Source organism: Solanum dulcamara, chromosome 11 (assembly GCF_947179165.1).
Source record: "Solanum dulcamara chromosome 11, daSolDulc1.2, whole genome shotgun sequence".
In the NCBI taxonomy this organism is placed as follows: domain Eukaryota; kingdom Viridiplantae; phylum Streptophyta; class Magnoliopsida; order Solanales; family Solanaceae; genus Solanum; species Solanum dulcamara.
This window is the reverse complement of record NC_077247.1, coordinates 40,886,208-40,906,267: the sequence shown is the minus strand read 5'-3', so window position 1 is coordinate 40,906,267 and position 20,060 is coordinate 40,886,208. Positions and strand designations below refer to the sequence as shown.

General features: G+C 33.5%; 3 protein-coding genes across 4 annotated transcripts; 2 read left to right on the top strand and 1 right to left on the bottom strand.

Moving 5' to 3' along the window:
* The first annotated feature begins 547 nt into the window (after positions 1 to 547).
* Positions 548 to 8,073, top strand: LOC129874945 (uncharacterized). The gene is made up of 16 exons (XM_055950342.1): positions 548 to 796; positions 887 to 1,012; positions 1,096 to 1,155; positions 1,672 to 1,785; positions 1,863 to 1,950; positions 3,494 to 3,639; positions 3,713 to 3,814; positions 4,411 to 4,482; positions 4,555 to 4,654; positions 4,744 to 4,826; positions 5,462 to 5,539; positions 5,656 to 5,754; positions 5,856 to 5,906; positions 6,017 to 6,073; positions 6,187 to 6,228; positions 7,800 to 8,073. The coding sequence occupies exons 1-16, from the start codon at positions 662 to 664 to the stop codon at positions 7,872 to 7,874; spliced, it is 1,428 nt and encodes a 475-aa protein (XP_055806317.1). The 5' UTR covers positions 548 to 661; the 3' UTR covers positions 7,875 to 8,073.
* A 1,469-nt stretch (positions 8,074 to 9,542) lies between these two features.
* Positions 9,543 to 14,105, top strand: LOC129874946 (hypersensitive-induced response protein 1-like). Of its 2 annotated transcripts, XM_055950343.1 has the most exons (6): positions 9,543 to 9,651; positions 10,012 to 10,205; positions 12,255 to 12,375; positions 12,546 to 12,637; positions 12,731 to 12,827; positions 13,520 to 14,105. In XM_055950343.1, exons 2-6 carry the CDS (start codon positions 10,017 to 10,019, stop codon positions 13,891 to 13,893), a joined length of 873 nt encoding a protein of 290 aa, XP_055806318.1. In that variant the 5' UTR covers positions 9,543 to 9,651; positions 10,012 to 10,016; the 3' UTR covers positions 13,894 to 14,105. The 2 variants fall into 2 exon arrangements, with proteins under 2 accessions (XP_055806318.1, XP_055806319.1); XM_055950344.1 differs by lacking the exon at positions 9,543 to 9,651 and having other exon boundaries at positions 9,699 to 10,205.
* A 343-nt stretch (positions 14,106 to 14,448) lies between these two features.
* LOC129874947 (mitochondrial outer membrane protein porin of 34 kDa) lies at positions 14,449 to 17,169 on the bottom strand. The gene is made up of 6 exons (XM_055950345.1): positions 17,015 to 17,169; positions 16,724 to 16,791; positions 16,092 to 16,202; positions 15,508 to 15,594; positions 15,200 to 15,408; positions 14,449 to 15,081 (listed from the first exon to the last, which is right to left on the bottom strand). Exons 1-6 carry the CDS (start codon positions 17,061 to 17,063, stop codon positions 14,775 to 14,777), a joined length of 831 nt encoding a protein of 276 aa, XP_055806320.1. The 5' UTR covers positions 17,064 to 17,169; the 3' UTR covers positions 14,449 to 14,774.
* Between the last annotated feature and the right edge of the window lie 2,891 nt (positions 17,170 to 20,060).

Sequence of the window (20,060 nt, the reverse complement as noted above, 5' to 3'; positions counted from 1 at the left end):
TTTAGAAATTTTCAGAACAGAGGGAGCCCAAGGATTTGGGGTTTATAATCTTGATCTACAAAACAAGTGATGCAATACTAGTATTCTAGTACTAATCTCTCCTAACAGGCCTTTCCTTTTGTTGCTTCAAGCAATTAGTGTCTAGACTGACTGACACGATTAATTCGATTTCACACTAAAAAAAGTACATTGTCAACTGTTTTAAGCTTCCTACAAAAGATGACTTTATTCTCCGGACTCGTGCACGAAACATGACTTCTTTGCTCTAAAATAAATTCATCAAATAACTGAAGTTCTAAAAACAAAATAAAAAACTAACATATCATTAGACATATCAATAAAATAAAACATCTTAAGCAGCCAGCCTAGCAATTCTTCTAACAATTAAGACAAGAAGCAGAGTGATAATCCAAAATATTTACTTTTTAAAAATTACTTAATCGCTCTTCAAGAATCAAATGAAATTTATAATTGTCATTAGAGTTATAGCTTAATAATTGTCACTCCACAATATCACTTAAAACACAATAAACTTTTGAACTCCAACATATAGCGTTTGGAATTTCACTTTGTCAAAATTATAAATTCCAACGTCACAAAATTATAATTTTCTTGATATTTCTTGTCGTACCAACAAAAGATTAAGGAGATACTATCATCAATGAATTTGGTACCACAGCGATTCATTTTTCGTCTTGGATTTGGCTCTCAAACTTCAAAACTCAATCCATGCTCAATCCCTAGCCATGGAATAAGAAAATTCAGTGCAATTACTCTCTCCTTAGCTACTCCAAAGGTAGGTAATATTGATAGTAATGTACAAACACTTTTTAACAATTTCTGCAAAATATATACTCACCCATTTAATGTTTTTTTGGTAAAGTAGTCTGGTGAAGAGCTTTTGTTAGTAGTAGGGGGCGGAGCAGCTGGAATATACGGTGCTATAAGGGCCAAAACTCTCGCTCCCAATCTTAAAGTTGTTGTAATTGAAAAAGCCAAACCTTTATCAAAGGTAAATGATACAATATTCTCAAAGTAGAGAATATTAATATTGTGTTTGTTAATGAGGAAAGTTTTGTTCTTTTGTTTTTGCAGGTCAAAATTTCTGGAGGGGGCCGCTGCAATGTCACTAATGGGCATTGTCCTGACAATAAGGTAAAATTTCTCTTTTCAATTTAAAGATATGTTCTAATGCTTTACTAATTTGTAGAATCGGTGTCCCAAAGCTTAAAGTTCTCAGATTATGGCACTTCTGGAAGAGTGACTTTTGTTTATATGTAATATTTGTTCCTCAATGGTTGGGGATTTCAATGTATTTGCTTGATTCTCTGGTTTATCAGACATTGGATTCCTCATTTTAAAACTTAATATTGGAAGCCATTTCAGAAAATACTTGTGATTTATTATTCCTAAGATTGTATACTTGAAGATAAATGCCTTTTAGCCTAGGCACTTTGCACATGACAAATCAAACATATGAATAGATGATAGAGTTTGAACTAATGATTAGTACTATTTTCTGTTTGAAGTCTGAACTCCGCCAACCCAGATTTTGCATTAGCGTGTACTTGTCTAAAAGGTGCTCATAATCGAGTATTACGTTCAACTTCAAATATGTGGTATTTTAGCAGCATGTAAGTCAAGCTCAACCAAAACCAACCTCGTTTGCAGATTTTGGCAGAACACTATCCAAGGGGTCATAAGGAATTCAGAGGCTCCTTTTTCCATATTCATGGTCCAATGGATACAATGTCCTGGTTCTCTGATCATGGTGTGGCGTTGAAAGTAATCTCCAAAACTACCTTTTTGATGTTCCTTTTATTCTTGTTGATGTTAACAAGTAGCTTCTGATTTTGCCTCAGATTGAGGAAGACGGAAGGGTCTTTCCGACCAGTGATAGTTCATCTACTATAATTGATTGCCTCATGTCTGAGGCAAAGAGGAGTGGAGGTAGATAAACTATTCTATCACAATTTTATTTTATAATTTTTCATAATTATTTGGAAGCATGTATGGTTGTATAAGCTTTTACTTCTATTCACATTACTCCTTGTACATTCATATCCTTAGAAGTTCTCCAGGGGTAGAGGTGACTACATCCATTAGCTAAATTGTCTGTTGAATAGCTTTGGACTTTCTACTCTTGTAAGGTCACATTTCCCAAAGGAAAAGTTTTCTGTTAGTTGTGTGTGTCTGCATATCTCTCTCTACACGTACACACTGACACTTGCTTATATGGCATTTATGGGTCAACTTGAAGCCAAGTATATGCCAAGAACATCTTGGGATTTGAGACATGAGATCCTTTAATTTTCTTTCTTATTGTAAAATATGGGAGACCAGAGACAGAGTGACAAGTTAAACAAATTGGAACAAAGGAAGATGAACCTCATCTCTATTCAGACTGCAAAATTATTAGCCCAACATTATCCCCTTTGTAATCAACAACAACAACAACCCAGTATAATCCTACAAGGTGGGTTCTGGGGAGGGTAAGTTGTACGCTGACCTTACCTCTACCTTGTGAGGGTAGGGAGACGTTATCCCCCTTGTAATCATTCTGCCTAAAGCATCCATTGCCAAGATGTTTATGAAATCATTTCAGGGTTAAAACTACTATATATCAAGGCCAGATGTTGAACAATCATGAAGCTAGTGACTATGTTAAACTTGGCAACTTAAACAAATTGGACTACGGAAGTATGATGCTCATCTATATTCACACTTCAAAACTATTAACCCTACACTCCCCCCTTTATAATCATTCTGCCTAAAGCATTCAGTGCCAAGATGTGTATGAAATAGTTTTAGGGTCAAAACTACTATAGACCAAGGCTAGATGTTGAACAATCAGGAAGTTAAGGTCCATGTTAAGACTCCTTGCACCTGGTGTGTACATAGAGTATGTTACCTTCTTTATTTGAAGTTTTCTCAATTATCCTCAAGTGTATTTATTCTGTTTCAATCACCAGTTTGAGATGGAAAAGTTCTGCCTAAAAGCTAAAATAGCAATATTTTGAAAGTCTCCTGCATTTTTATGCATTTTCTGTGTCGTTTACTTCATACTTGTGATGATAAGCAAGTTATGTCATCCAAAATATGCAACTTATAGATGACATATTTCATGGGCTAAACCAAAAGCAGATCGCTGAAAATTGTGAAGGAAATATGCTCCTAATCTAAACAGCTCGGAACTATTAGCCTTCTATATTTCTTTGACATTAGACTTAAATTCCTCTATCATCTACAGTGGCGAGTTAAAATATCTGCCTAGTTGTGTTGTATTATGAATCCAAATACCCTTATGCTAAAGTAAAAGGAATGAAATTTAAAATTTCTTTCATTTCTCAATAAAAGAAAAGAAAAAAGAGAGATTTGTTCAGACCACAAGATCTCAGACTGTTTAGGCTTGAACAATTACATTACTTATTTGTAATTTTATTCCGTTTCCCTTTTCCCTATCAAGATGCTGATATGCCAGTTCCTCATTTAGTCTTGTTGCAGACTGGAAAATTAGTTACTAGTGCATCTTCCACTGCTGATGGCAAGTTTGCCGTCAAGCTTGAGAAGCGTAGCCTTGATTATGTTGAGCATGTTGAAGCTGATTATCTACTTATTGCTAGTGGGAGTAGTAAGCAGGTCAGTTTGGTAATGAGTTAGTAGCACTTTTTGCATCCATTCCTTCACTTCATTTCCATCTTTTCCTGTTCAGGGTTATAATCTTGCCACTCAACTTGGTCATTTGATTGTGGAACCTGTTCCAAGCCTGTTCACTTTCAAGATTGATGACTTGAAGTTAGCAGAACTGTCTGGTGTAGGTTACTTTACCATTTGCAGACAATTGAGTGAATTCAGTCTTTGAGGTGTTTGCCTGCTACTCCTTATGTTTTATATCACATCAATGAAGATATAGCTTGTTAATTATGTGTTGTCAATAGTTCCTTCTTTCCTGAATCATGGATATACTTGGGAAGATGATTTACATGTCTCATAAGTGTTTTTTTAATAATTGTTTTGGATTCAGATCCTGTTGGTTTTCAAATACAACCTGATTAATAGTAGTACTAAGGATGACATACCTCTGATCGTCAGTAAATTTCTGCTCTGAGAATTGATTCTTTCGTCTCTTCTGGCATTTAATATGTCTTATGAGACATCTAATTCCTTTTGACTTCTACCTGTACTACCTTGCATGTGCAATTGCTATATAAGAACATGATAGTCTTGTCTCCCCTGTAAATTCACCTTTATTAAATCTTCGATGATGCTTTGGTGTTTTATATTATGGGACAATGTGCACTGATTGCACCTTTTTGTCTAATGACATAATGATCTCTGCTTTCTTCATTTGAGTACGTGAAGATATTCATGCCTATGACTGACAGTAACCATTTTGCTTGTCATCCATAGGTAACATTCTCAAAAGTAAAAGCAAAATTACAGTTGGAAGGCATACAGAAGAAAATACCACAGCTAACTCAGGTATGTGTTTCTGATTGATTGCATTTCTTGGATAGAATTTTTGTACTGCAGAACAATAATACTATCTTTTAGGTAGGACCCTTGCTAGTAACCCACTGGGGACTCAGTGGGCCTGTGGTTCTTAGGCTATCTGCTTGGGGGGCACGTTATCTATCCAGTTCAGACTATAAGGGTAAAACGTGTCTTCCTTTTTCTGACGTTGTCATTTTCTCTTTACTACAACCTTTTCTCTTGCTAAATTTAGTTGCAAAACACATCCAGGTACGCTTTGCGTGGATTTTACTCCTGATCTCCATATTGAAGATCTAAAGTCTGCACTCACTCGTCATAAGAGTCAATTTTTGGTAATACATTCGTTGGTCTGAATTGAAGTTTATGACCTTTTCATCATCTGATTTGATTGTCCATATAGACCAGTTTTGTCAAATATGGGAAACGTCTGGAAGAGAGAAAAGAAAGTTGTCTTCCATGAGAAAAAAATTACAGGAACTACTTTATCAAAAAAAGAAAAAGAAAAAAAGAAGCTACAGGAACTAATACTTAAAATTACATAAGATATTTGCTTTATATATTGAGAAACTATATCCATGGATCCTTCATTTGTTTTGAAGTACCAGTGATGTGACAGGGTATGAGTTCTTTGAATTATATTTAAAGTAGCAAAAAGGTGTATATATCTCTAACCTCTACTTACACACACCCATTAAAGATATTAGATATGTCTCATTCTCCGTATAAGGTAGTTGAGCAGCAATAGAATGTTCTACTAATTGATTGAACCACATAAACTGAGTTGTACCAGATATACTTATGCTTAGGGTTCTTTAATTATTGATCGATCTTATCAAAAGAAAAACGCTTTGAAACTATTTATTGTTCTCTCCTGTAAATAAGATCTCATCATGACATGAAAGCATATGATTTCTGAATTTGTATTGGATCTTACTTCACCACTTTCCTTTTGTTTTCTTCAATACAGAGGCAGAAGGTGCTGAATTCTTATCCTTCAGAACTTTCGGTTGTGAAAAGATTTTGGAAGTATATATTAGAGCGTGAGGTCAAAATGTTTACTTCAGTTGCAAGGATGTCTTTTGGCTTCTATGTATAAATATCTTCTCAGAATGTTTGACGTTCACTTCTTATTTTATTATTTTTCTTTTTCGATTAATGCAGGGCATATGCGGAGATATGCTATGGTCTTCGATTTCCAATAATATGTTAATATCTGTTGCTTCTTTGTTAAAAGATTGTGCATTTAGCGTGAAGGGAAAGGTATCATGGCTCTTCCCATTTCTCAGACTCATTTCTGCTCTTGATGTCATTACTTTGATTGAGAAGAAACTTTCTGTTGCATCTTTTTTGGGGTAATGAAGGGCCAATTTAAGGATGAGTTTGTCACAGCTGGAGGTGTTTCACTTTCAGAGGTGCTCCCTTTTCTTTTCTTCCCGTCTACATATGCCTTCCAATACTGAGACCCTTTCAATTTAGCTAAATTAATTTCGGAGAGTTGCAATATTTCGATTTCTTCAAACAGATCTACCTTGATACGATGGGGAGCAGGATCCATCCACATCTCTACTTTGCTGGAGAGGTTGTCTAACCTAATACATGTATTTTTAGTTTACTTCTCTTGCTTTAAGTGCAAATGTAGGACACAATTTACGGCTTTCCATATTTGTTTTTGATCCTTTGAAAATACTGTAGGTACTCAATGTTGATGGTATTACTGGTGGCTTCAATTTTCAGGTAATGTGAGATCGATCTGAATCCATAGGGTAGAATTAAGGGGAAAAGTGCATCATGTTCTCTTTATTATATACTTAATCTGCATACATACATACAAACATATATATATATACATACAAACATATATATATATACATACATATATATATATATATATATACACACACGCTACAAAGAGAAGTGCAATTTTTATTTTTAGTTTTTTGTGTAAACAATTTGTTCATCCAAAACCTTTATCTTATAATATCATATTACTATTTGGTGTACCATTCAAAAACTGAAGAAGTGAATATCATCAATGTATGTAACAAATAAAATTGGAATGAAATGGGTCCAAATAAATAGAGAGATAGTGAGGGTTATAAAGCCAATTACAACTAGCTTAAGATTGAGGAATAGCTGTTGTTGTATCAATTCCACGACACACCAAAAGGAAATCATATTGCTGATGTTGTTGGTGGATAGTCAAAGTGTGCTGTAGTTGGTTTATTTTGAGATAAATACAGTAGGAATCCTTGTAAAAATAAAGTTATGGTCAACCTACAACTAAATTGGTGCTCATCTTTTCCTCTTCTTACAAACAATAGATTAGAAATGCCATTTTTCTGTAGATTTTGTACTTTTAAAGTGGCTGTTGTCGTCATTGTCTTAAGAAATCCGTTTTAAATTTTCTTTAATAACTTATATCAAAAAAAAAAAGGGGGTTTATCTTTTTGTAATTTCAGTTTTCCTGTGATATTTGTGATAATTTTAGTCCTAGTAGGCATAGAAACAGGATAGAGATTTTTCTTGGGCTCTTTACACTTACAGCAGTGATGATCTGCTCCATTTGTATTTACCTTTACAGAACTTTATTGTTTCTTGGTTTTCAATGAAGTAACCTTCAACAATAATTTTTAAAAAAGGACATGATAGAAAATTTCCTTGGCGAAAAGACATGATAGACAATCTTAAGTTAATCCTTTAGGAAAATAACAGACCAAATATGTTGTATCGAAAGGAAGTTGTACTGATATAAATTTGACCTATTAGGGTACTTATAAATAATTGGTACTTATAAATAATTGGTTGGATAGCTATTTTCTGCCAAAAATGACTTATTTTGATATTTGATGGTATAACGTGTAATTTACTAATGATTACTCCTACACGATATTACCTTTCTCTAAGATTTTATATCGAACTATTTTGCAATTTCATTTAGCAAAGTTTTGATACAGCAATTCTGTATTATAAATTTAATTTTGATGTACAGCCTATTTTATTTATTGTAAACTTCTTGTTCTATGGGATTATCTTTAGTCCTGAGCTTCTGCATAGTTAAAGATGTATGGATTTGTGACTGATACTCTAGCAAATGTGAAACCAGACATTGATAAATCTGATATCGTAGTTCTTAACCATGATATGTTGTCTTGCTCCTAATACACCTATTCACTGTCTGAATGAAACCTACTTTGCCCATGTGTCTTGTTTCCTATTTTCGTATTCTATTCCTTCTCTCTATATATAATGCGATTTCATCTGGGTACTTTCTTCATCTGATTGTTTAGCACTCGGCCAACTTGCAGAATGCTTGGACAGGGGGATACATTGCAGGAACAAGTATTGGTAACCTAGCTGTACATGAGAGAGTAAATCAGTAAGTTATGCAGTAATGTGGAGATGTTGAAGAGCCTGATGGAATTTTTTGAACTAGTGATTCCCCTAGTTATGTCAACCTTTTTTCCCCCCAAAAGGAAAAGGGAAGTGCATTAAAAGACTTGTGTATAAGTTTTTGAAGTTTTGTTCTATGCTGAAAGTTAAGCTCAAAGCCTTTGGGGAGCTAACAAATAGTTACTGATAGCATGAGCTCTCTCGTCTTGCATCATTGACCTATTTTATAAGAGATCTGAAAAAGTCATTTTCTTCTATTCAATTTGTGAGTGGTCAGAAGAAATCATTTCCTCGTGATATATGTCGCTTGAATAATTCATTTGCTTGACATAGTTTTGTCAACGGTTTGAACAAGACATGGATACCTATGGCCACAACAAGTCCATGTGAAATGCTATTATTAAATAATAGACCTTTAAGTTTCCAGGAAACTTCATTGACCAAGTTAATAAAGAAATTTGCCGGACTGTGATTACACCTATTAATATTCCCCCTAATAAAATTATGCATACGTAATTGCGACACAATTTTCAGTAACGTGTTGAGTTTCTTGTTGAAAATTCCAAATTGGATTTGTTTGATTTCTCTAAATGTTGAAAAGTACATGAAGATTTTATCGAGGCTCAAGTAATGCAAAACTGTTTTAAAAAACAATTAAAAGTTGATTATGTAGGGAATGATCCAACAATGACATTGAATTTTAAGTTAGGACATAGTTTTGTTGTCTTTTTTTGCTCCACATAGTTAATAAGGAATTTTAGTGAATGTCAACTTCTCTGTGAGATCATTTACAGTTGGCGAAAACGTTTTAAAAACTAACAACTACATTATTGATTTTTAAATGGGCATAACTATTTCAGATTCGCATCGAAAAATTTCACTTCATAAATAAAGTGCTCCTTATCAAAAACAATTTTATTTTTAGCATTCGAATCAAGATCTTTAATTAATGATAGAAAAGTAATTATTATCTCATTACAACCTTCGATGATAACGGTATACAATCTCTACTATGAGCATTTAAATATTTTATACCCCGCTAAATAGTCAAACAAATTTTCTTTCAACCAAAGTTTTTCTTGCACATTGTTTGAACCATCGAAAACTGTGGTTTATAGTACTCCTTCACTTTGTCGTTTTATTGCTATTGTTATTAAGAATTTAAAACTATTTTCTAAATAAATTTAGGTATAAAACTTGTGATATATTATAGTGTCTAATCAACTAGTACTCCCTTTCTTTTATTTATTTTGCACGTGATTATGCATAAAATTTAAGGAAAAAATATTTTTTAAAATTTATGGTCAGTTCAATTATTTTTAATTATATAAAGATGTTTCAAAAGTGAAAGAGTCACGTAATACGAAATATTCAATAGTAATATTTATTTCAAAGAAAAAGATTAACCAATAGTAGATGTTAGAAGTAACACCAATAATTAGATCCTTTTGCACTTTAAAATCTTACTATACATATTGAGACGGTAAATACATGTTACATAGTATGATTTTCCTAAGTAAATAAATAAAATATACTTAAACAAATTAAAATATTATGATAGAGTTATATGTAGAATAAAGTAAACGTGTTGATCATAATGTCATCCTCATCAGTATCTTTTTTAGCACGAGAGTATTATTAATGATTTTTTATAATTTTGTTTATGCATAAATTAGATTTTCACTTTCCTAAGCACACAGCCTCACCCCACATGGTGTCTCTCTCTCTGCAGCGAACAAATTGATCTCTGCAAAATAACAATCAAAGGTATGGTCCCATCCTGATAATCTTGGAAATTCAATCTGCCATTCTTGAAAAAATTTACTTTATTCAATACCCAATTAAGTTTGGTGCCAAATGTTAGCATAACTTTTGCAATTTCATTATTTCCTTTGTGGGTACCCTGAAAAACAGAAAGGAAAAACTTTCCCATTGATTCTTGGTTTTTGATTCTTATAGTAACTTGGTTCAAGATACTATATGAACCTATAAACTGCTTGTATGTGGCATAAGATAATTGGGTGTTCTTTTATCGTTAAAAAAAGAGAGGAAAGATTGCTCTTTTATTTCTCTGTGTTTTGAAATCTTGAATTTTTCCATGTTCTTTTGGAATTGTTGGGGGAACAGAGACAATGGGGAATCTGTTTTGCTGTGTACAAGTTGACCAATCCACAGTAGCTATCAAGGAAAGATTTGGCAAGTTTAATGATGTGCTTGAGCCTGGATGTCATTTCTTGCCATGGTGTATAGGGAGTCAGATTGCTGGTTACCTAACTTTAAGGCTGCAGCAGCTTGATGTACGCTGCGAGACCAAGTCCAAGGTGCGTAAATTAATATGATTTGGCGTAAACAGTTGACGTGGATAAAATTTTACTATCAAAGGTGTTAGCTTGTTTTTGGAAGCTAGTTGTTTTTCCATCTAGATGTATGACTTTTTCATTAGTTCAGTATCATAACATGGAGAGGAAGTTCTCCACTTTGCCACACAGGGACGGATGCAACTCTTATACTTTGTTTGGATGATTGTTACGTATTGTTTCATAATATATCATATTGTATTATATTGTGTTGTGTTGAATCATACTGTCTTGTTTTACTGAATACAATGTTTGGATAGATTTTATTGTTTTCTGTCGGTACAAAATGTGACACATCTATAATTTGAATGATAAATCTACAAAAAAAAGTAAGGTAGCGGGGTAGAGCTACTATGAGAGGGTAGGGTAAAAGACAAAATAGAATTATTAAATAATAAGTAAAGACAAAATGAGGATAAAATATTAAGGTAACGACGCGATCACACCACATCGCTCGTTAAACAAATGGGTCTTTTCGTCGTTACCTAATGATGGAATTAAACAATACGATACAATAAAATGTTTGTAACAATAAAAAAACATTGTATTTAAACAAACAATACAATACAACGGCTAATAACCATCAAAACAAGGTGTTAGTTGTCGGGTTCATCTGAACCACTGGTTTTAATGTGAAGCGTAAATTTGTGTGTAAAAATTCATTAAAATTGCAACAAATAGTAGATATGAACTCATTAATTGGAAAATATAATGGGTTCAATGTGAAAAACCTTACACGTTGAACTCATAATAGCATTTGCTTGAAAAAACACTTTTCCCTTAATTCTTGTGGATAATTAGTTCATGTTATAACATGGAGCCCGTTTGGATGGGCTTTAAGTTGGTCAAAACCAACTTAAAGCCCATTTTTAGTTTTTGAACGTGTTTGCCTAATCCTAACTTTAAGCCATAAAATTCTTAAAGTCAGTCAAAAATGAAAAGTTAGGATTTCTAACTTTTTTTTCTAAGTGTTTAAAGCCATTTTGTTTGACAATGGAAATTACTTTTATATCTCTTATATTTTAACTAAATTCCCAAACTACCCTTTTTATTCTTTTAACCCTAAAATTCAAACACTTATTTTCAACATAAGCACTTTTATCCAAACACTCAACTGCTTATTTATAAAAATAACTTTCAGCACTTCAAAATTCTAAAAGCACTTCATACATAAAAGTTACTTTTTTTAAGCCTATCCAAACGGGCTCATGATGGATATGCCTATGGCTTTTCAAAGTTTTCAAGTTTGTGACCTTTTTTTGTTTATTTTCTCTTCAACTAATGGGAATCAAGAAAAGACTAGTACACTATGAGGTTGGAAATTCGAGTCACCAAGTGAACAGAGTTGGAAAAGGCCACTGTTGGCTCTTGGGTAGGTGGTTGTGGGGGTGAGATCTACCATAACAAAATAAAAAAGATTAAAGATTATTGAAACTATTAGTGCAAAAATGATGTTATGTTATAAATTTTACTTGTCTTGATTACTCTTTTTTTTGGCATTCTGATTTTGTTACTTTTTTTACCCCATCCCTTCCACTGGGGAAAAATGGTTTCTACTTTTCTCTTGCTGACCTGAACCTTGCAACCTAGTGATTGAAGGTGGAGGTGTTCTACTACTATAATAAGCCTTATGCTTGTCTCGTCATCTCCGTCTCCAGCACCATGTTTACTGTGCGAAGAAGTCTTCAAGAGCACAAGCAACTAATTCACTTAACTTGGATCTCAGTAGATTATGTCCAGATAATTGCTATGGCGACAGAATTGAAAATAGTTCTTGCTAGACTGCTAGTTCACATTTTGTAGCACATGTTTGTTTGTCCTTGTTCACCTTTGTAAACATCTACGTTCTGGTTTCAATCAAAATGAAAGGACATCATGTAAACCACCCTCATAAATCATGGTAATCTAAATAGCTAATAGGGGCTATCTCACTCTGCTCAATGACAGTAATCTACGGCATGACCTTTTCCTTTGTCTTGATTTAACTGGTAAAACATTTCATTTGTCGTGCAGGATAATGTATTTGTAACTGTCGTTGCTTCAATTCAATATCGTGCTCTGGCTGATAAAGCTACTGATGCTTTTTACAAGCTCAGTAATACTCGATCCCAGATCCAAGCCTATGTGTTTGACGGTATGAAAATACAAATCTCTTAGATTTTTCTTTCTTGTGACATGAAATAAAAAGTGATACTATTTAAAGTTTCTGCGTACTGCAATTGCATGAGTACAATGTTTGACGTTCTCTTTTTTGAACTTACTATTTCCTCCCAAATAATGATGGCCTCTCTCATGACTATACAGTTATCAGAGCGAGTGTTCCAAAGCTAAATCTGGATGATGTCTTTGAGCAGAAGAATCAAATTGCTAAAGCAGTGGAGGATGAACTTGAAAAGGTAACTCATCCCATCATACACGGTTGCAAGACAAATGACAAGCAATGATGATTATTGTACTTATCTTCCTTTGTATGATTATATGATATGTAGGCAATGTCTGCTTACGGGTATGAGATTGTTCAGACACTCATAGTTGATATAGAGCCAGATGAACACGTTAAGAGAGCTATGAACGAAATTAATGCAGGTATCGTGTATAACCTTTTTCTTTAGCTAGTCCAATGTAGGCAACACATCCTTTCTCTCTGTCTAATAGCAGTAATCACACGGGAAAGTTCTCTGGTGATTTATAAATGAAACTGATGACATTAGGCGTGATCAGGTTCGTGAACCTACAAAGATAGCTGTTTCAGAATTATGGATGGACGGGGATGTATAAAACAAGAAGATAAAAAAGTGACTTGGGAATGACTAAAACATATATGGTGGTACGTATCCACGTGAACCCTGCAGATAAGGATATGGATAATAGAGTAGAGGAAAGATTTGGCCACTTAATGTGCAAATTGTACCATGGCTGTCTTTTTCCTTTGGGAGAATCAAATACTTGGCTTATGTATATCTCAAGTTTGCTCATATTCTCATGTGAAGCGTGAGAGCATGAGCAAGCTTAGTCTTTCTTTATTCGTGTTACCCTACCTCGGAGGTTTCAGTAGCCCCTAAAGTGCATCATGATTCTATTTCCTAAAAAAAGGTCTTCTCTTGTGGTTCTCAAGAAAAGATTTCCTTGAAAGGAGAATAAATTCCATTATAGCTAGGTTCTGTTAACTACATTGGACTATGTCAAGCAATTCGTTTCAATTTATCCAGAATATAGCTGGTCGTAAGTAATTTTTAAAGCTTTAACATAATTGTTGGTTTACATCAAACTTTTGTCAGCTGCAAGGTTGAGAGTAGCCACCAATGAGAAAGCAGAAGCTGAAAAAATTGTCCAGATTAAGCGAGCTGAAGGTGATGCTGAGGCTAAGTACCTGGCAGGACTAGGGGTTGCTAGACAACGCCAGGCCATTGTTGATGGTTTAAGGGACAGTGTTCTTGGTTTCTCGGTAAATGTCCCAGGAACTACTGCCAAGGACGTCTTGGACATGGTCCTCATCACTCAGTATTTTGACACCATGAAGGAAATTGGTGCCAGCTCCAAATCCTCAGCAGTCTTTATCCCACATGGACCTGGTGCTGTTAGTGACATTGCAGGGCAGATTCGACAAGGATTACTCCAGGGTTCAGCTGTCGAGCAAAAAAATCTTTTATAAATGTGTTTCAGTGTCTCGTGTGGTTCTGTTTTTAAGTAATGTTTCTTGATTTGATTGTGATGGCCACTATTGTTCTCTACATATGTGTGTTGCTAATGTAATTACATGTAGTTATTTAAGTCAAATGTTAGTTGTCTTATAGTCAGGTTCAATGTATTGTTTCACTGACATAATAATACATACCAGAGAACTTACTTTCAGTTTTGTGAGAATCTGTAACTTGCACCTCTTCTTTTCTATGTTTCCCCCGCCCCAAAAAATTGAAAAAATAGTAAAAGCATATATAAAGAGAAAATACAGTGTCCTACATGACATGTAGTTCCTTTCGCATAAGTAACCTAGAAACTAATAAATGCGTTAATTCTAATGTAAATGCAAGCTCCTCATACCACTCAGTTCTCCCAATACACGAATGATGCAATTCAACACAAACGCAACGCCTAGAATGGCACCCAGAGAACAAAAATAGAACACATTTTTCTCTGAGGTATTTATTACCTCGTATTTTAAGTACGTTGTAAACATCAATTGCTTAGCAGAATCGAGAACAGCATATAGCATTTATATGAGCTTTATTTGACCGACCCAGCCATTACATGATATACAGTCTCAACAGTTTCTGAGCTGTAAACATGGACCAAAGTATTCAAAATTGGCTGTTGATTATGACAAAATCTCAAGCTTAACCTCTTAAGGTCAGAATCAATATAGGGCACCACCCATCATTTTTGAAAAGGGTGAATAAGAATGTATGAACTTCGAACAAGGATGCATAGGTTCAAGCAACCACCTAAATTTATTTTTACAGTGCAAAAAACACCACAGAACCAAGTCTTCAAATTGCAGTAATGCCTCATGTCTATGGATTAAAGATGAAAAGCCTATGGCTTGAGAGCCAAAGCAAGTCCAAACTTGGCACCCTTGTCAACAGATTTGGTGTCCACTTCTCCTGAAACTGTGAAAAGAGACTTTGGGCGCCACTCATGTTGAAGCAGAGCACTGGCCTTGCCGAAGTTATTAATCCTTGCCTTCACACTGGTCAAAGGATCCAATCGGTGCTGAGTACCCACGGTGATGATGTTCTCATTGGTGGAGAAGCTGTGGTTCACCTCAGCCCCAACAGCAGTACTTGTGAGAGGGCTCACTGTGTGGTAGTATGATGCAGTCAGATTATCTCCCTTGTTATTCCTGAGTTGTCACAACGCATGCACATTAAAAAACTAACACAACTTGTATACCTAACTTGATATTTAAAACATTTTAAAATTTCAAGTGAATACATGCTTAAAGTAAGGTGACCACTCACAGATTCAACGAAGCAACAAGGTCGGCATTAGTGAAGCTCAAACCAGCATTGCATTTGGTGAAATCTCCAGTCTTGGTGTCAAAGGATACATCAGTTCCAAGAGCAAGAATGTTGGTACCCACGACACCAGAAAAGTTAACAATAGGGTTTGCTGTCAACCCTACGCTAGTGCATATCCCAGCATAGTCGTGTAGATATTGAACTTCCAACTGTCAAGACCAATACAAAAATTAGAACAAGCAGTAGTAGTACGCAATTTGCCATTTCTTCTTTAGACATATTTGATGCCATATGATATTGCCATTTACCTTTCCAGACCTTTGATCAGGAACTCTGAAGCTTAAAATTGTCTTCAACCCAGGAGCAGCTTCATCAACCGTAATGGTTGTGAAAAGCTAGCATAAATATACCATTAAGTCAAATAAACTACCTTGTTAGAATGCATATCGCAAGAAGAAAAGTACTAATATATTACGCTTAAATAATGCATCCAAACAGTGAAGATTAGAGAATGAAATAGTCTATGAAAACAATATTGAATTAATCAAATACTGTTATGCATATACTCTCTGGTCAGTGGACCTAATGTCCACACTACTAGGGCCCAGTCTTTTGCTTGCTGACACCAAGATTGAATAAATCATTCCACCTGGCAACAGCAGAAATGGAGTCTGGCACAGGTTGAAGGCAAGGAGGAATTCCACTTTGGAAAGGAAAAGGACAATTCAAAATGAAAGGACCCAGTCTAACGGGGCAAGCTTCCCAGTGTCCAAGAAGTTGACAAACAAAATATAGGCAACATTTTAAAGACAAAGAAGAAAACTAGGAGAACATCATGCGTGAGTGAAAAAGAAATTTAAAAAAATGGCAAACGAGCAAATTAAGTACTCACATTGGAGTTTGTGTCAACTTTAATGTCTGTTGTAACATTCTTGTTCTTCAGCTGAGTGTTAACATCAGCCAAAAACAGATCACCTTTCTTTGATCCTGATGAAGTAATAACCTGCAGAAGGGCATAAATTTGCATTTGTAATCACGAGGCAGTAGCGTAAAAAATCAAACAAACTTCTGTTACTACAAAAAATGTATAGATATCAATCAGCCTGAAGCAAGGCATTTATAAGCCCTGTTCCTGACAACTATACCAATGGAACCAACTGCGACGACTTCTATATGCACTAAACCATCCACAAATCTAATGTCCAAGTGTAGATGCAACATACTAGTACTGCCTTCGTCCCAGGCCAAACACGGAGATGCTAACGACTTATGAGTCATATTACAAGTAGTGGAAGAAAATATCAAAGTTATGCTTACGAAGTTGAAAATGGATAATTAAATGAAGTTAAATTTTTATAAGGTGTGAGATAATACTATTCCTAAAATAGTTCCATGTGAACAGCCATAATCTATAATGATGAATTACAGAATACAGAAAGAGGCATAAATAATACTCCTATAAATCAAAGGAGTTAAATCAGCAAAAAATAAACAGATCCGCATGAAATTAGAGGAGAAACTCACAACTCCGGTGGGAGAGTAGGTGGTGATAGAGAACTTGTGGTCACTCTGGTAGTCCTTGTACAACAGATCTGATTATTCAATCCAACATCAAAAATTACCAACGGAAGCAACACCAAAACAGTCCAAAATACAAAAAACAAATCAACGCCGCATTTCATCTCATAAACAGTAAACTCTAAATCAATAACACAAAACAAAATCATTTGCACATTTGCATTATCATAACTTGATAACTACAAACATATATATATATATGTTTAATCGTCAGAAATCAAAAGAAAATACAAGTACCTCGAGCCTTCTTTCCGATTTCAGTGTAAAGTCCAGGACCTTTCCCCATGATTGAAGCTCAAAATCGGAGTAAGAAGAAGAAGAAATACAAAGGAAGCTCTAGTAGTTGTAGAGCAGCAACAGTGTGTTTTTTGTGTTTATAAATGCTGCAATGCCCTAATTCTTTGGTCTCTTTTTGAACGGTGTGCTATTACGAAGGGTAATCTCAACCGTAGATTTGTGGCTTGTAAAGGGATGTACCACCCTTAACACCGTCGATTTGATGCATCGAGATGCCAACTCAGAACGTATGAGGAGGGTTTTTTGATGAAATATTGAGACTATAAACAATTTAATTTTTCCAGAAAAAATAAATAGTCGCATATAATGTCTGCTGCGATTAAATTTCATTAAATTTGTTTTACTGTAGCAATTTGGAGTTTGGTTTGATTTGCTTTAATTAACTTTTATTTTCTTAATCATAAAGCTTTTGCTACATTTTATAGTGTTTTATAAAGGTAAGAATGTAGTTAATAAGTTGTGAATTTCGAACTAGTAAACTAGACGAAATGTAATAAAATTCAAATTTGAACTAGTAAAATTTAAAATATTATCTTTAATTTTATAGTAAATACAACAATGTTATATCTATATGAAACATAAAATAAGTATTCAAAAGAATGGTCATTTTTTTTCTTTTTTAACAACTTTTTAATTTTAATTTTTTACCTAACATGTTTAAAACTATAAAATTAAAATTCATGTTGATATATTGGACTAAACTTTAATTTAAGATCACAAAATTCAAAAAGTCATTTTTATTTTTTAAAACTCCATATCAAATCAAAATAGACCAAACAAATTGAAACGAAAAATTAATAAGCAAAACAAGAGGTGTGAGGTACAAGGCATAATAATTTTGAGATAAAATACAAAATTATTTTATCCGATATTTGATTGAAGGTATTAGATAATTCTATTCTGAAATAACTTATCTTAAAATTATTAATCCCGACATAAATTGTTATCAACCAAACAACCCCTAAGCGTACCTCATGCACTCGATTGAGTGGTGGGTACTTTTTTCCTCTAGTATCGAATAAGTAAAAAAGATATGAAAAGCTGGATTTTGTCCACCAAAAAAGTGTATTTAAAATACAGCATAAAGGAGAGACGACGACGACCACCACCACAACAACATGTGGGGTTTAAAGAGTGTAAAGTGTACACAGATTTTACTCTTATTAAGGTAGGACGGCTATTTCCAAAAGACAGCATAAAGGAGAGAATAAAATTTATTTAATCACAAGTCTAGACTAAGCAAATAAAAGAAAAAAATATTAAGAGAATATTTTTTAATAAATAATTACTGATTTATCTGTCATGTATTAAAAATAAATTAGGCATGCAATATAAATGTATTATAAGTGTTTAAAAATATATTATAATTGTTTGATAAGAAATTGACACAATAGATTATAAGTGTATTAAAGTGTGTGATAACTATCCATGAATAAAACTTGTATTATATGAGTTTTATAAATTATTTTCGTTAATATATATTAAAATTATATTATAAATATACTATAAATGTCTATTAAAAAAATATTTTCATAATATAGTATATTTACGTAAGTTTCCCAAATAATATAAGGTGATCTGGACCAAAATTATGTACTCGACATTGTCTATTGTTTGTGCTTAATTTATGTAGCAAGTTTTAGAAAGCCTTTTTTTCTTCTGAAAATTCCTTGCCTTATTTATTGAATTACCGTTGACGTCTTTCCCCTTTCCAGAATTACTGCCTAAAATTAACTATCTAATTACATAAACATTTCTATCATATTTATTAATTCTTTTTATAATTAGAAATAATTATATATTATCTTACTAATTAATAATTTCATACCAGATTACATGTTAGATACACCTAGATACATATATGTTTGCTATCAGATACACTATGAAATATTGATACACAAGGAGAGAGGCGAGCGAAAGAGGAAGAACGCGAGCGAGAGAGTTAGTGTATCTCATATACATGTAAATCACACTAGATACATGTATTTGGATACCTGAATAGCAAACAAATCTCGAATAACCCGTTGAAGCTTTGAAAATGCCTTGCCGCGGGTCCTCCACCAATTCAAAAGATCGGATTTGCCTTCTGCATCCTTAATGCTTTCCCTTCTCTGATTAAGAAATTCATCAAAATTATTTTTTTCATTAGAAGTAAGTTCTAGATAACTTTCTAACATATCATCAATATTATCTTCAGAATATTACACTTAGATGTTTGGGATTCTTCTTGACGTACTACTTCATTTAAAATAGTATAATTATACAAGTTGTATAATTTTCTAGCTTTATTTTTAATACTATATTTAACCGTGGATAAACTAGGTTCTTCATCTTCTTTAATATCTAAATTTAAATAAATCTTTTCAACCATTAGTGATGCACCAACTTCTTTATATGTTGGATTTAATAAACAAGCAGTTAAATAAATTTGAGGAATAGAAAAAAAAATATTTTTAAAATTTTTCAATCATCCTAGCAATAGAATCTTTAAATTTTTGTTTATTTCGATAATCATAAAATTTAGTCAAAATTGCACAAATATTTGGTAAAACAGAACAAATAGTAGGATAATAAAGTCCAGAAATTTATTTTGTAACTAAGTAAAAAACTGTTAAAAAATCCACAAGTTCTTTTACGTCATTCCAGTCTGTTTCTGAAAGTCTATAATTCATATCTGCGTTATGAGCATTCCAAACCATTTGCAAAGATTTTCTATATTCATAAGCTACCTTAAGCATTTCATATAAAGAATTTCACCTAGTAGCAACAGTTTTTGAAATTTTTCTATAAGGGAGATTAAATTCATGACACCTATTTTTAAATTCTTTACGTCTAAATTTTACTTGACATTTAAAGATAAAATGACATGCAGTTTCACATTTAATGCAACCATTATTATACATTGATATATCATCTCTAACAATTAAATTATATATATGTGCAGCACATCTAATATAAAAACCATCATCATAAATAGGGCTAAGTA